Source organism: Microtus ochrogaster, chromosome 7, assembly GCF_000317375.1.
Source record: "Microtus ochrogaster isolate Prairie Vole_2 chromosome 7, MicOch1.0, whole genome shotgun sequence".
Taxonomy (NCBI): Eukaryota; Metazoa; Chordata; class Mammalia; order Rodentia; family Cricetidae; genus Microtus; species Microtus ochrogaster.
The window spans coordinates 47,911,296-47,927,016 of record NC_022014.1 but is presented as its reverse complement, the minus strand read 5'-3'; the positions used below and the strand labels follow the sequence as shown (position 1 = coordinate 47,927,016).

General features: G+C 44.1%; 1 protein-coding gene across 1 annotated transcript in view; it reads right to left on the bottom strand.

Annotated features, from left to right (window-relative positions):
- The window catches only part of Znf454 (zinc finger protein 454), a 64,810-nt gene that overhangs the window by 5,822 nt on the left and 43,267 nt on the right, over window positions 1–15,721 (bottom strand). The window contains 1 exon segment of the mRNA XM_005350314.3: window positions 13,683–14,783. Coding sequence (XP_005350371.2) covers window positions 13,683–14,783 — 1,101 coding nt within the window.

The following is a 15,721-nucleotide window of genomic DNA, read 5'->3' as shown; positions in this document are numbered from 1 at the left end:
TTTTTCGAGACAGGGTTTCTCTGTAGCTTTGGAGCCTGTCCTGGAACTCCCTTTGTAGACCAGGCTGGCCTCGAACTCACAGAGATCTTCCTGCCTCTGCCTCCCAAGTGCTGAGATTAAAGGCGTGTGCACCACTGCCCGGCCTCTCATCACTTTCTATCTTTCTGCTAGGCAAATGGAGAAATGCTATTTTCATTTCTTCTATAATTGGAACCAGAAGACTATAATCTCTTTATAGGAATCTTATGCGAATAATGAAAATCTGTAAATTTTGTGAAGTCAGTTTGTCCTGAAGGTCTGAGTATGCCCAACCCCAAGTTCAGCTCTGACTCTATCGTTCTTTACTCAATCCATACTGAAAATGGATTAAGGTTACACCATTGCATTGAGATGGCTGCATGTCAACGAGCCATCTGTTTAAAAACAATAGGCCCTAAACACCACAACAGGGCTCATTACTTACAAAATGTCACTGTTGCACCGCCCTTCCATGACATACTCATGCAGATCCCTGCGTCTCCATTTCCCAGTGGCTCACTCACCTCGGCAGGTGTCTTTGCGATCTTTTTTGGCCATGCAGGGATCTTGTCCTTTCTGCAGTTTGCCAATCACCCAAGGTATTGAAAGCTGAATCCCTGCTCATGAGAAAGGGAACAGAGTTGGGATGAATGGCCTGAAGAGCAATCTCAAAGCCTCTTCAGATACCACTCAACAACAGGGAAGGTCAGTCTTGGAAGGTGGGACACACAGTGTAATCACTTCCCAAGGGCAATGAAGATTAGGGCATGGGGAAACAAGTAAGGGCCAATTCAAAATTACTACATAGTTCTGGAAATGAACTTCTCTGAGACAGGGTATGCCTGTACAGTTTTCAATAACATCTAAATGTCTTAGATGAATTTAGGACTATCAGACTACATAAACTGGGATGCCGTCACTGGCCTGTGTCAGAAAACTGGGAGCAAGATGCAAGGAAGGGCAAAGGGAGAAAAAAAGCATAAACAGTATGAGAGAAAAACAGACTTTCACTCTTCAGAGATGTGACTTCCCCTGCAGCACAATGGGGTAGAAAACAGTGGGTTCTGAACCCAAAGAAGCAGCTTCATGGTATGGGAGAATTGTCTGTATTTTGTCAATCATGTTTTAAATAAACACTAATTGGCCAGACAAGAAGTATAGGTGGGTCAACCAGACAGAAAGTAAAGGTGGGGCGATGAGAACAGAACATTGAAAAGGAGAAAGCCCATTCCTCCCACTCCTGCTCAGACTCCAAAGAAACAAGATGTGAGCTGCCCTACTGAGAAAGGTACCGAACCATGTGGCTAACATAGATAAGAACAATGGGTTAATATAGGCTACAAGAGCTAATATGTAGCCTAAACTAATGGGCCAATCAATTTTATAACTTATGGAGATCTCTTGTGATTTTCTTTGGGGCTTGCCGGCAGTGGGGTATTGGGCGGGACAGTACCGATCGTGTTATAGCTTCAAGATGTTCTAATACATTATTTAGAAGCAAACCACTTACCCAGGGAGGCCAGGTTGCTGTAGTTCTCCAGCATCACCTCCCGGTACAAGGTTCTCTGTGTAGAGTCCAGATGCAACCACTCATCCTGGCTGAAGAACACGGCCACATCCCTGAATGTCACAGGCTCCTGGAACAGCAAACCCATTCCTGCTTACCCTAGAGCAACAGTTTTCAACCTGTGGGTCACAACCTGGGGGTGGGGGCTGAATTGCTTTCACATCAGATACCCTGCATAACAGATAGTTACATTACAATTCATAACGGTACAAAATTACAGTTATGAAGTAACAACAAAAATAATTTTATGATTAGGGGTCACCACAACATGAGGAACTGTATTAAAGGCTGCATTAATCAGGAAGGTGGAGAAGCACTGTCATAGACCATCACTTCATCATCTGGATGAAGGTAACACTGGGTGCATACCAAGAAATTCTGACACTATCTCAGGATACTAGTATTCTGAATCATCTAGTTATGTAATTTCTCGGTAATAGTTATTAACTATTTTACTAAGCAAGTATTTATTAAGAACCCAGTAGAATCAAAGATATATGATACCAGCTGTGGAGGTTAGGAATTAGAGGGGGCAGAGTCCCTGACAGTAGGGAATTAAAATCCCAACCTAAAACTTTACGGTGTTTCTAAGCAAGCACAACCTTCTTTCACTCAGAATCTAAGCAACAGAAAGAACAATATAAATCAGAATACATGTAGAGCAGTGCAGGAAAGCTGAGGAAAATACCAACCAAACACTAAGAAACCCCTTCTTCTAAAACATAGTTTAGTGAGTATGTTAGGGATTACGGTAGGAACTTTGCAAACATTATCACCTTTAAATCTTATGAAAACCCTTTAAGGACAAGGCTATAGTTACAGCATTTTGCAAATGGAAAAACATGTCTAGAAAGGTTAAATAACCTAGGTCAGGAAGTTGACTCAGTGGGTAAAGGCACTTGCCTCCCAGTCTTGACAACCAGAGTTTGATGCTGAGTACCCACATGGTAGAAGAGAACCAACGTCTACAAGTTGTCTTCTTACCCCAAAACTTGTGCTGTATCTCAGACATACATACTCAATAAATAAATAAACGGGTTAAGTAACCTTCCCGAGAGAATATTAGAAAAAAAAGGTGGAACTAGGGTTCGAGTTCAGGTAAGCAGTCCTCTAAGCTACTATCAGGTTTCTATTCAATGTGAAAGTCAAAAGAACCATAGGGTTTGTAAAACTGTATAGATGTCAGACTGCCATTAAGAAAGTAATTTCAGCCTGGCGGTGGTGGCGCACACCTTTAATCTCAGCACCCAGGAGGCAGAGGCAGGTGGATCTCTGTGAGTTCAAAGCCTGGTCTGCAGAGTGAGTTCTAGGACAGCCAGGACTACACAGAGAAACCCTGTCTCAAAAAAACAGAAAAGCGGGCTGGGGAGATGGGTTAGTGATTAAGAGCACCGCCTGCTCATCTAACGGTCCTGAGTTCAGTTCCCAGCAACCATGTGGTGGCTTACAACCATTGGTAATGAGATCTGGTGTCTTCTTCTGGCCTGCAGGCATGCATGTAGGCAGAATACTGTATACACAATAAATAAATAAATAAATAAATAAATAAATCTTTTTAAAAAATAGAAAAGTAATTTCTTTCAAAAGAAACGTAATCCCCAAATACAAGAAAGCACAAGTGAAGGAAAGAGATTCTTGTATTACAGAGATGAAGCTTTAGACCAATGTTATGGGTATTTTACTGAGAATCCATCAAAACGGGAAAAGTATACCATTTTATTTTAACCTTGCACTTTTACTACTGGGACTGATTCCATCACAGAAATACTCTCACCACTATTGAGGGACATTCCTCCAGAATGGTCCCTGGCAGGCAGGTTCCTGAACCTGTGAATGTGATGTGCATGACAAAATGGACTCTGGAATTGTCTACTTCATGGCTGTGAGATAGGCAGACAACCTAGATTATTATGCAGGTAGAGCTTTAATGACAATGTCATATAAGAAAGACTCGGGGCTGGAGAGATGGCTTAGAGGTTAAGAGCATTGCCTGCTCTTCCAAAGGTCCTGAGTTCAATTCCCAGCAACCACATGGTGGCTCACAACCATTTGTAATGGGGTCTGGGGCCCTCTTCTGGCCTGCAGGCATACACACAGACAGAATATTGTATACATAATAAATAAATAAACAAATATTTTAAAAAGAAAGAAAGAAAGACTCAGATGTAAGAGAAGCCTATCTGATAATACAAGCCAAGACTGAGGTGATGGAACTAACTTCTAGGCAGTGAAAAGGCCAAGGAAACAGATTTTCCCTCTCAGTATCCGCCCACAACCAGCCCAGGAGACCGACAGCTTGACAATAAACTAGAGTAAGACTTCTGTCTTTCAGAACTGTGAGGCGATCAACTTGTGCTGTTCTAAGCAATGAATCAGTGGTAACATGTTACACAGCAAAAAACAAACAAACAAAAAACATAGAGGATAAGGGAAACCTACATGTTTATTAATAAGTCAATGAAAAGGCAAATGATAATACATGTTACATGAAATACATAGTCATTAGAAGAATGAGGTAAATTTGGACACCTGACACAAGATTTGATCTTAATATACTACTGCTACAAAACAATCTTTTGTAAAGTTCTATACATATATACACCTATGCAGGGTACACATACAAACACTTCCCTAATTATTTTCTGATGTTTATGGAGAGGGGCAGAAAAGCAGTCCTTCATTAATTTCTTAACATCCTCACAATTTTTTCTGTGTGTTTGTTTCTTCCTTTCTTTCAAATTTGTTTTCAGTGCTGAAGATGAAACTCAGGGCTTCACTCATTTTAAATATGCACTCTACTGAAGTCTGCCTATAACTTAGGCAAACTAGGTTCATTCCTATTTATGATTTAATCTCTGTTTCTCAAGGACTTGGCTATGCCCCACCTGTAACCTTAACTATCAATGGGTCTGTACTGCCTATTCTAGGAATGGCAATCATGTCTTTGTTTTGAAAGGTTATATGACCACCTTGCTATGACTATCTGTTGTCATGACTACCTTGTTATGCTGCCCACCTTGCAACCAAGTCTTTGGTTCATGAGGGACTAACTTGTTATATTTATGTTCTGGCTCCTGTAACCCCGCCTATTTTGACCACCAAACACCTATTTGGAAACCCCCTACCCTGAGTTATAAAAGCCTATTCTTCTCTATATCCAATGCAGGCCTCTCAAACTCTGCCTTAGTGAGAGGCATCCCTTGTACATGAGGAAAACACCTTGCTTTAATTAATTGCTTGTTTTAATTAATTGGTCATGATGATTTGGGTCAGTAGTCTTTCTCCTCACATCTTTGGGATTAGCACTACCATTGAACTACACACCTAACCCCTGAATTATTTCAGGGTATAATTTAGCTCAGTGGCAGAATACTTACTTGCCGGGCATACATGGGGCCTAGGTTCAGTCCCCAGTAACCACAAAAACATCCAGAACCTAACTGAACTTCTAAGCCAGCTTTTCTATTGTACCTTGCTATGGTCTGGGTGTGAGATGTCCTCTACATGCTCATGTGTCTGAACACTCTCCTGGTCCCCAGCCTAGGGCACTGTTTTGCGAGACTGTAGAATTTTGAAGTTGTGGCCTCGCCAGCAGAAGAGTGGATCACTAGGGTGGGCCCTGGAGAAATCTCATTCCAGTTAGGGTTTCTCCTTTCAGATCTATCCAGATGTGAACAAGCTCTACTCAACACTACCACTGTCGGAGACCAATCTACTCTTGCTATTCCTTTTCCTGACATGATGAACTATAGTCCCTAAAACCATGAGTCAATAAATTCTTCCTCTTTTAAGTTGCTTCTGTCAGATACTCTGTTCTAGCGACAAGAAAAGAAGCTAATATATACTTCTTTGCATTATTGGTGGTTTCTCTAGAATCACAGCATTCTTATTTCTTCTCTACAGCAAACATATTCTTCAAAGAGTAACAGAAACTTACAAGTATAGCGAACATCGCCATCTCTTCTTTCTGTTATGGCTATGGGGTTTTCCTAGTTACAGGACTGCACCCATCATACTCTTGTACAGCTTCCACTTAGAGGAAAAGGAGGCAGCACAGCAAGACTGAGTGAGGATGCCAAGATTCCGCTGCAATCCTCCTTACCAGTACACACAGACCTTACACCAGTATCCCTGGATCTGTGTGAAGCGACTTGGGTTGGGGAGCCCTCAGAGGAACTCTTACTTACCCAGTTACCTTTCTAATGCTCTAACCTGAATTCTCAGATAGCACAACTTCCTCTTAGCTACCAGAACTTTCTACAGTCTTTCTTGTTCTGCTGGCAACAAGCAAACTAAATTTCCTTGAGTCTGGGAATGTCTTCATTTTGCCTTCATTCTTGAAGACAGTCTTCAGTGGATATAGACTGAGTGACAGTTTCTGTCTACGTATGAAAGCCATTTGACTTTTTCTGGACTCTGGTTTCTGATGAAACGTCAATGGTCACCATTTCTCTCTGTGTAACAATTCTTTGGTCTGCTTTCAAATTCTTGTTTTTTGTAATTTGCCTATGACTGTTCAGTTCAATATGATGGACAGCAGTCATGAGTGGCCATTACCACAAACTGTGGCTTCTAAGTGATATGTGCTGTGTATTTAAACATTTAACAGATTAGTTTACTTAGTGTGTGTGTGTGTGTGTGTAAAGACACACACTATATACAAATGTAAGCATAAAGACACATGCATGTACGCACAAACACTCAGTACCTTGATAATTTTATATTGGTTACATGCAAAATAATGTTTGTATAAAGTGTATTAAATAAAACATTAGATTACTTGCTCCTGTATTTAATATTTAGACACTTGGACTACATGTATGGTTCACACACTATTGCAGTGATGGGTGACTCTTATGAAAACTTCCTTCTCTCAAAATTCTCCTTTACAACTGCAAAATACATTTCACTCCCTAGATTCTGTGAATTATATAACCACATTCCTGGTGGGTGGGTTTTATGTCTTTATTTTCTATGTGTATATGTATGTGTACACGTGTGTTGCTGTGGAATAATCTTTTGTACACTGTGAAGAAGCATCACTCTGATTGGTTTAATAAAAAGCTGAAAGGCCAATAGCTAGGCAGGATCTCCAGGCACAGAGGATGCTGGGAAGAGGCACAGAGGAAGCAGGAAAGCGGGATGGATAGCACGTAGATGAGATAGTCGAGCTTCGGGGCAGCACATAGATGAACAGGAATGGGTTAATTTAAATTATAAGAGCTGGCTAAAAACAAACCTAAGCTATCGGCCAAGCTTCCATAATTAATAATTAGTTTCTGTGTCGTGATTTGGGAGCAAGTGGTTGGGACAGGAAAACGCCACCTACATAAGAGCCAACTGTAGTGATATTTCATTTATATTTTAATAAATAAAGCTGAGGATCAGAAAGTAAAACAGCCCCACTGGTCAGCTTTACAGACCAAGCAGTGGTGACACACACCTTTAATCTCAGTAGCCACACTAGATCGCCATAGAAACCAGGCAGTGCAAGCCTTTAATCCCAGTCCTACATGGCTGGAGACGGGAGGAGACAGCTCTCAGACACAGTCTCATTCTGAGATTCCTGGAGGCAGGATTGCCATTTCGGACTGAGGCAGAGGTTAAGAGTCAGTGGTTGACTGTTTTGCTTTTCTGACCTTCAAGTTGAACCCCAATTTCTGTCTCTGAGTTTTTATTAATCATGCTTCAGCTAGTGGGACAAGCCTAAGCTATAGGCTGAGCTTTAATAATTAACAAGTCTCTGTGATGTTTTGTGAGCTGGCAGCCCAAAGAAAAATCTGTCTACAAGTTCCCAGTTGGTAGACTGTTTAGGAAGAATTAGGAGAGTGGGCTTTGAGGTTTCAAAAGCCCCGTGAAAGGCCTAGGCTCTCCCTCTGCCTCCATCTTGTGTGTCAGACGGAGCTCTCACTACTGCTCCAGTGCTATCCCTCTCTGCTCAGTTACACTTCTTATAACGATGGCCATGGACTGACCCTAGGAAAGTCACGCAGCAGCAGCACCTCACTCCATGGAAACCGGCTCTGAGTGGCTGCTGAGCATCTTTTCCAGAAACATCCATTCATCCCAGGTAGAGAGGGCACCAACAGACAGGCACCAATTCTGTGTACTTCCAGCTTGGCAAACCCGTGCATTGACTGGGGTTTCTTATGGTACTATGTCCCACCACAGCATGAGCAACTCCAGAAACGTCTCCAACCAGAGTCACTCTCCCAGCTCTGAGAGACCTTCACACCACCAGCTACCCAGTCCCTAACACACACACCTAGGGCAGGAACAAGTGGGGATCAGAATCTCAGATTAGGGCCGTGGACCCTCTTGCTCCAACCATGACATCCTCATTAGCACAGGCCTAGTTTTCTGTTGTACTCTTCTCCTTAGTTCATTGCTGCATCACAGGTCAAGGTCTTCTGAAGGTCACCAAGTTTTACTCTGTGCCTCGTGCTGGTGCAAGAAGGAAACAGCTACAATACAAGTACAAACTCTTCCATAACTTCTCTTACCTAAAATGAAAACTGTCTGTCCATATAGACACACAGAGAAGTATCCCCACCTTTGGACAGAGGATAGCCCAGGCCAGAGTGAGGACTGCTGGGCACTGTATTCTGCTGGTGTTTGTCACTACCATGGCACTGAATTTACAGGGGAGAAACAAGCTGAGCCAAGCAGATTTACAGGATTCAGAGCTTCAGAGACTACTGAGGACGAACCATCCTGCTCAATTGGCTTTGGACCAACCTCCTATTTCTGATAACACTACAAAGTAAACATCAGCTCTGCTATTCCTCAGCATTTAAATTATCCAACGAAGAAAGGGAAGTACTCTGGCTTTACTAAGTCTCATTAAGAGACAGTTCTTTCCTTTGGATAAAAAGGACAGAAATTCTACCTTTAGCCCTGGATGGAGTCCTGACACTCTAAACTCGCCAGAACTTTACGTATTCTGTGTCCTTCCTTTAAAAGCTAATCCAGTGGCTGCAGAAACGGCTCAGTGGCTAAGGGCACTGGCTGCTCTTCCACAGGATCCAGATTCAATTCCCAGCACTCACACGGTGTCTTACAACCACCTGTAACTCCAGTTCCAGGGCATCTGACAACTTCTTCCAGCCTCCATGGGCACCTGGCACACACGGTGCACACAAACATGCAGGCAAACCATTTATACACATAAAGTAAAAATAATAATTTTTCAAAAATTTTAAAGAGTTAATCAAGTTGGGCCTGTCAATTACCTGGCGAGGAATTTGCCTCTACCTGCTTCCTCCACCACCAAAATCTGATTCACCTGAAGATATGCTAAGGAGGAAGAGGACTAATTGTCCCTTAATGAAATAATATATTCACCCTTCCCAGAAGTCTTTGGGTAGTGTCTTGTAGGCTTCCATCATGTAACCTTTGGAGATTGCCGAATTTTCAGTTACCCAGAAAAATGTAACTATTCCTTTGTACCCTTTTCTTTTTTTCAACTACTGAACAAAATCCCAAGCATGCTTTCCTTGGCGCTCTGGGGCATCTCATGACTTCCCTGAAGCTGCTTCTCCTACCACACAACTTTCTGCCTACTATGCAGTATCGTGACCTCCACTGCTGAACCTGCCTCTTAGATCCTAACTCTAAGACATGGCTTTTCCATTTCCCTCCTCCTGGCAGCTGCCAAGGTTTACAACCTGTCTGCCCTGTTATTTTTCTCAAACTCTAATAACATTTTCTTCAAGCTTCCTTCTGAGTACACTTCTAAATTCTGTTATTAATGAAATTAAGAACCCAAGAGAGGGGACCAAATTCCCCGGCAACAGAAGGTATTTTAAATTATAATGAATGACACCCCCCCCCAATACCTCCCCTTTGGCTAAGAAAATGGAATAGATATTCCACCTAGAGGATCCCGTTACCCCACCTTTTTGTTTTCTTTTAGAAAAGCATCTGGGAGGGTTTGTAAGATGGTGGTTACAGGACAGTACCTATTCTGGACCTGGCAGAATTCTTTGTCCCCAGGTCTACTCCTCTGATAAGTGTAAGATGGAAGGCTTTTGTACCTTTTCCTTGAGGGTCAGATATGCAACTGGACTTTGCATATCTCTGTTGAAAGCTAATTTTGCAAGTGAGAAAAGTAACAGGGCTAAGAAGGGAAACACAATCACATTCTTGAGTCAGAAAGCAACTTATGCAAAGACAAGCTTCACTTACTGTCCCTCGAGCAGCCAGCAAATCCACAGCCATTTCCTTTCTTAGTTTTCCTGCCAAAGGAGAGCTGAGTGCTGACAAAGTATGCCTGGTAAGGGGGAAAAAAATGTGGTAAGGAATTCTGGTACCAAGGAAAGGCCCGGAATAAGGAAGTTAAAACCACCCACAATGGAGACCTGGAGAGGTGGCCCAGTGATTAAGAGCACTTCCTGCTCTTGTAGAGAACCTGAGTTTGATTATCAGCACCCATAAACTCCAGTTTCAGGGGATCCAACATCCTCTTCTGGCCTCCTCAGGTTCTGTGCTCACGGACACACACACACAAACACAGACACATAAACATGATTTAATTTTTAAAACACACCCATAATGGTCATGAGATCCCAAGAAAGCTATCCCCTATAAACAACGCAAACCAAATGGTAAGAATGCTGACCAAACCATTCTGTCAGAACTCCATTCCTTAACAACACTTCTAATTTACACTCGTCCCTCCACGCCCACCTACAGGCCTATTAGCGCCTAGTACAAAAACTGTAGCAATGTCAAAAGGTGGGATATGCCGGATTTAAAGTACAAAGGATGAGGTGTCCAAGTTCTCTGCAAATTCAGTGCCAGTCTACCTAAAGGACTTGAGTGCTGGCCGTTCGGGATATCCTGGCACCAGTTCTCTGTGCAGCAGAGGTGGGGCTGTACTGCCGACGTGGCTGAGGTGGATAGCCAAGGGGTTCACAGACTGCCCAAAGTGACAAGACATTGCAAGGCGTACAGATAAGAGAATTCTGCTTCCAGTCCAAGTCTCTAGACAAGTCTAAGCGAATGCTCCAGCCACACTATGCTTTGGTTTCTTCATCTGCATCGCGGGCACAATGGGGCCCATAACTTTGTATTAGATGCGCTTATTCATCAAATTAGCCTAGACTGCTAGGTACCAGCTATTGTTTTTATGACCTGCATCGCTAAGATGCCACAGAAGATGCACCGGTCCCCGGCCTCCGCAGTCTGGGGCCCACCGCTCTCCGTGACGGGCCGAGCCAGCCTGCGGGTCTCCAACCTAAAGGCCGCGAAACAGACGCCAGGCCGCGCCAGGCCCGCCGCGAAGCCCACCGCCCGCTACGCCCCGCCCGCCCACTCCGTCGCACTCACGGACGTCGGCGCTTGCCCCAGCCGCCCTCAGTACGAGCGGTCTCGAGGATGTCTGCCCCAGGCGCGCACTCCTTGTAGTCAGGATCACCTCGGCTACGAGCGCCCCCCAAAACGCCGCGAGCTGCCCCGCCACCAGGAGAAACCCCAGAGAACTACCATTCCCGGCATGCCTCGGGGCTTCTCTGACTACATTTCCCAGAATGCACCGGGACCAAGAACTCGCTGAGTGTAGCTGTGGTTTGGCCCGAGTATTAAGGTTGCTGTCCTGTAGGGCTTGGCGGGAGGTGCACTACAAACCTGGCAACCTCTGCAGACCCAGATAGGCTCTCTCAGTCAGTCCTCAGACTTGTTCGCTTGGCTGGCAAAGTGATATGACAAGACCAAACCGGAATTTAGTGTTTGGGAGTTAGGATCCCACCCACACCAAGCTAGTCCGCTAACTACTCATGGAGTTACAAGACAGCCAGGGCTAGATAGATAAACTTATGTCTAAAAACAGACAAAAAGTCCTAGGAGACTCTGTGTAGCCTATACCACTAATCATAATTTGAATTATTTTAACGTGTTAAAATATACAGAAAATGCACATAAGTTTCAGGGGTTTTGCTTGTTTTGTTTGTGACAAGGGCCTTGGTATTCAGCCAAGGATGGTTTCAGCAGCTGAAGAATTTAAAAGTAAAAGTATTTGATTGAATACACACACTTAGCCTTTTATTTATTTATTTAAATTCAGCTAGCTGCTGAATCCTAAGATCAATTGCCATTTGGATGGAACAGAGAGGAATGGACCTTCAAAGAGCCTGCCCATCGCTATCCTCTAGGTTTTGTTGTTTTTTAAAGACATACATAATGATAACTCTCTCAAACATCTTTTTGATTTGGAAAACCATCTAGAAAAACGTAACAGCAGTGGCATGTTTAAATACCCCTCTTCCCAGTGGCTGAAGTGAGGCAGTCTCAGAAGCCATAGGCTGTTAAGTGAAAAACCCAATTCCAGGAATGTGTTGCCTCTCTCAGTATTACTGGCCAAAGTATTATTGGCCCCGATTACCTCATAACTTACAAACTTGATTGTCTCTACAGGTGTTTGCATCCCAGAACTACGTGGAAGTCCCTATTGTTGAAGATATCACACAGTTTAGTTGCAGGACATGGAGAAATCAGGCTTGGATCTGGCTGGAAGACCACCCCCCCCCCATACTAACTCACTTTCATAGTGCTGAAAAACACCATGCAGACTTCTAGGGGAGACCTGACGCCAACAGTCTTGCTCAGCTATGGACAGAGTATGCTAACCCCATGAGTATGCCAGGGGAGATAAGCTCATTGGTATGGGGAGGCTATTGCTATTACTTTGTTGAATACGTATTACATGCCTCCAAAACATTTGTGATTATGGACATAAATTGCCACTGTTGTTAACACCGGTTGTAGGGGGGAAACCTTTAGTTTTTAAGTGTGATTTGTGTGTATGCACATGTGAGCAGAGATGCCCATGGAAGTCAGAAGCCTTGGATCCTATGGAGCTGAAGTTACAGGAAGTTATGGATCACCCAGAATAGGTGCTGAAATAGAACCAGAGTCTTCTGCAAAAGTTAACCATGGGATTATAATCTCTCCTAACCTGGGAAAGGCTCCTCCCCGGGGCTGGATAGTTACTGTGGTGACACAATTGAGCATGGTACCGAGAATAAGGATGGTTGCTGCAGCATATCTACCCAATGCTCAGCCATAAACGGGAGAAAATAACCAGACAACTATATTATGCCAAGACATAGAGAACATTGCAGAAGAGGCAGAAGGGAGGGAGGGGTAGTGTTCTATGTTTTGAACTTACTCTGAATGGAAACAAGAGAAAGGAGGCTCATACGGAATCCTCTCAGGCTTACGAAGCTGACGCCAGGAGTTTAGATAAGCAGTGCATAGTCGCTACAGGGAGCACAAGGAAACAGGCACAGCCCAGGGCCACGAGCTGTGCTCTCTGTGGCTACACGGTGACATAATTTCTCCTTTCTGTGTGTATATGTAAATTGAATTTTAAAAGCATTTGTCTAAAGAGCCTTTACTTCTCAATTTAACACACCAAAGGTAGTTACTTTCTGAGAAAAACAAGTGGAGACACCATGCATTCTGTGAGTTCAAGTGCCTTTAGGTCTGAACCAGAGGGGGTAAATGGTGGGAAGACAGTGCAAGGACAGTATATACCTGCGTAGCTCAGTGATTTCCTTCTCAGGTCAGTGACTCAGAGAAAGGAAAAAGGAACCATAAGCTTGAGCAACAAACAAGAACTTTTTTCCAGAGTATTCAAAACCAAACTTTAGTGACCATGAGGTAGCTACAAGTTACCTATGCAGATTTTTCTCATCCTTCCTAATCCAGCTATTTTGCATCAACACTGAAAGGCTTTATCCAACACAGATCCTAGGCTCATCTGAAGTCTGGTGATTCATGGATCCACTTTGACCTACATCGGTAGGTCCCCCGTGATGTTACGAAAGCTGGTGGCTGTTGAATCTGAATCACTAGAAAGAAAATATTAATCCTTCAATCTTAGAGCCAACCCTAGTCAGTAAAACTTAAGAACATGTGGAAAACATTCAAGTTTTTCCAACACTCGCAAGTCTATCCTGCATCACAAACGGCTGGTGTTTGCTGAAGTCTAACTTGATGCTCACCCCCCACTATTATCCCTCTCTCTCCAGGATGACTCCTGCTACAGTCAGCATGGAACGGGTGTCCTTTGGCAGATTTACCACGTGCATCTTACTTAGATGGTTCGTCTCAGGAATGAGTCTTCTGATGGTTGGCAAGAGATGAACTCTGGCTGAAGGCTTTCCCGCATGTTTTGCATTTATAAGGCTTCTCTCCGGTGTGTGTTCTCATATGTGTCAAAAGTGAGGAACTCTGTCTGAAGGCTTTCCCGCACACTTTACAGCTAAATGGTTTCTCTCCAGTATGAATTCTCTGGTGCTGAATTAGAGCCGAGCTTTGGTTGAAGGCTTTCCCACAGTCAGTGCACTTGTAAGGTTTCTCACCAGTATGGACTTTGCGGTGAGTATTGACAGCGGAGTGGCAACTGAAAGCTTTCCCACATTCCTTACACTGAAAAGGCTTTTCGCCCGTATGGATTCTGTAATGCACATTGAGGCGTGAAAGCCAAGAGAAGGCCTTCCCACACTTATCACACTTGTACGGCTTTTCTCCGGTGTGGATTCTTTGATGTTGGATAAGTGCTGAGCTTTGGCTGAAGGTCTTCCCACATTCCTTGCATGCATATGGCTTCTCTCCAGTGTGAATTCTCTGATGTATAATCAGGGCTGAGTGGTAACTGAACACTTTGCCACACATACTACAACGAAAGGGCTTCTCTCCAGTGTGAATACGGCGGTGTCTGCTGAGCCGCGATACTGATGTAAAGGCTTTCCCACACTGGGTACATTCATATGGTTTCTCCCCCGTGTGAATTCTATGGTGCTGAATAAGAGACGAGCATTGACTAAAGGCTCTCCCGCACTCGTTACACTTATAAGGCTTTTCTCCGGTGTGGATCCGCTGGTGATTATTAAGGGATGAGCTGACTTTGAAGGTTTTGCCACATTCCTTACATTGATAGGGTCTCTCTCCAGTATGCATTCTCTGATGCCCGATGAGCGAGGTGGTGAATCTGAAAGCCTTTCCACACTCGCTGCACACGTACGGTCTTTCTCCAGTATGGACCCTCAGGTGCAGTGTCAGGGACGAGCTTTGGCTGAAAGCCTTCTGGCATTCCTTACATTTGTAGAGCTTCTCTCCGGTATGGATCCGCTGGTGTTTGCTCCGGGAAGAACTGTGGAGAAAGCCTTTGCCACAGACGTTACACTTATAGCACCTGCGCGTTGTGCTGACTCCCGGCTGTTTGAACAGGGCTGAGTGCTGCTGTGGGTGGGCCTTCCTTCCTCTGGAGACAGCTCCAGGTTTGCTAGTACACGGAGACTTGACATCAGGATTGCTCAGGCGTTCCACACCTGTAAAGGCCCTCTCTTGTACACAGTCTTTTCTAATGGAAAGCAGCATTTTGCTGAAAAGTTTGGCCTTGTTGCCTCGCTGCTCCTCCAACAGCTCCTTATTTACATATGTTTTCCCCAATACGAGGTCAAAATAATCATCAACTCTGTGAATTTTCAAGATTTCTCTCTTTTCTTCTTTGGAAACTATGGATTCCAACATGCTCTTCAATCCTAAATGAAACAAAATGTAAGTGATTATTGCACTGGGAATAAAGGAAAATGATACCAAATTCATGAACACAGCTAACAAATCCAAACCCAGAACCTTAGGGAAGGTTAGGAACAAGGACAAAGGAAAAGAAATAGGAGGATGGACATTCCTGAAAGGAAGGGTCTGAAGAAATTGTGTGTGGGGTAGGGGGGCTGAGGACATCAGATGGCAGCTCTCCCGGTAGGAGGGGGTGCCAGTCTTGATGCAGCAACAACGCCTGGGTCATCCGGTGTTTCTGAGAAGAGCTTGTGTTCCTATTCAGTTTCATCACCCAGATCAGGTGTCAGTATACCTAGGGAAATCCCAAAAGAAAACTGTAGAGATGAAGAGGAGGGAGGGAAAAGGGAAGGGAGGAGAAGGAGGAGCCTTTGCTCTCAGTTTCAGTGTCAGCAGTGCCGCCCTGGCCCTGGGCAGAGTGCTAACGTTGTAATGAGTATTCTCCCATAGACAAGGAAGGGCCAGCCCTCACAGGGATGAGTATTCTCCCATAGACAAGGAAGGGCCAGCCCTCACAGGGATGAGTATTCTCCCATAGACAAGGAAGGGCCA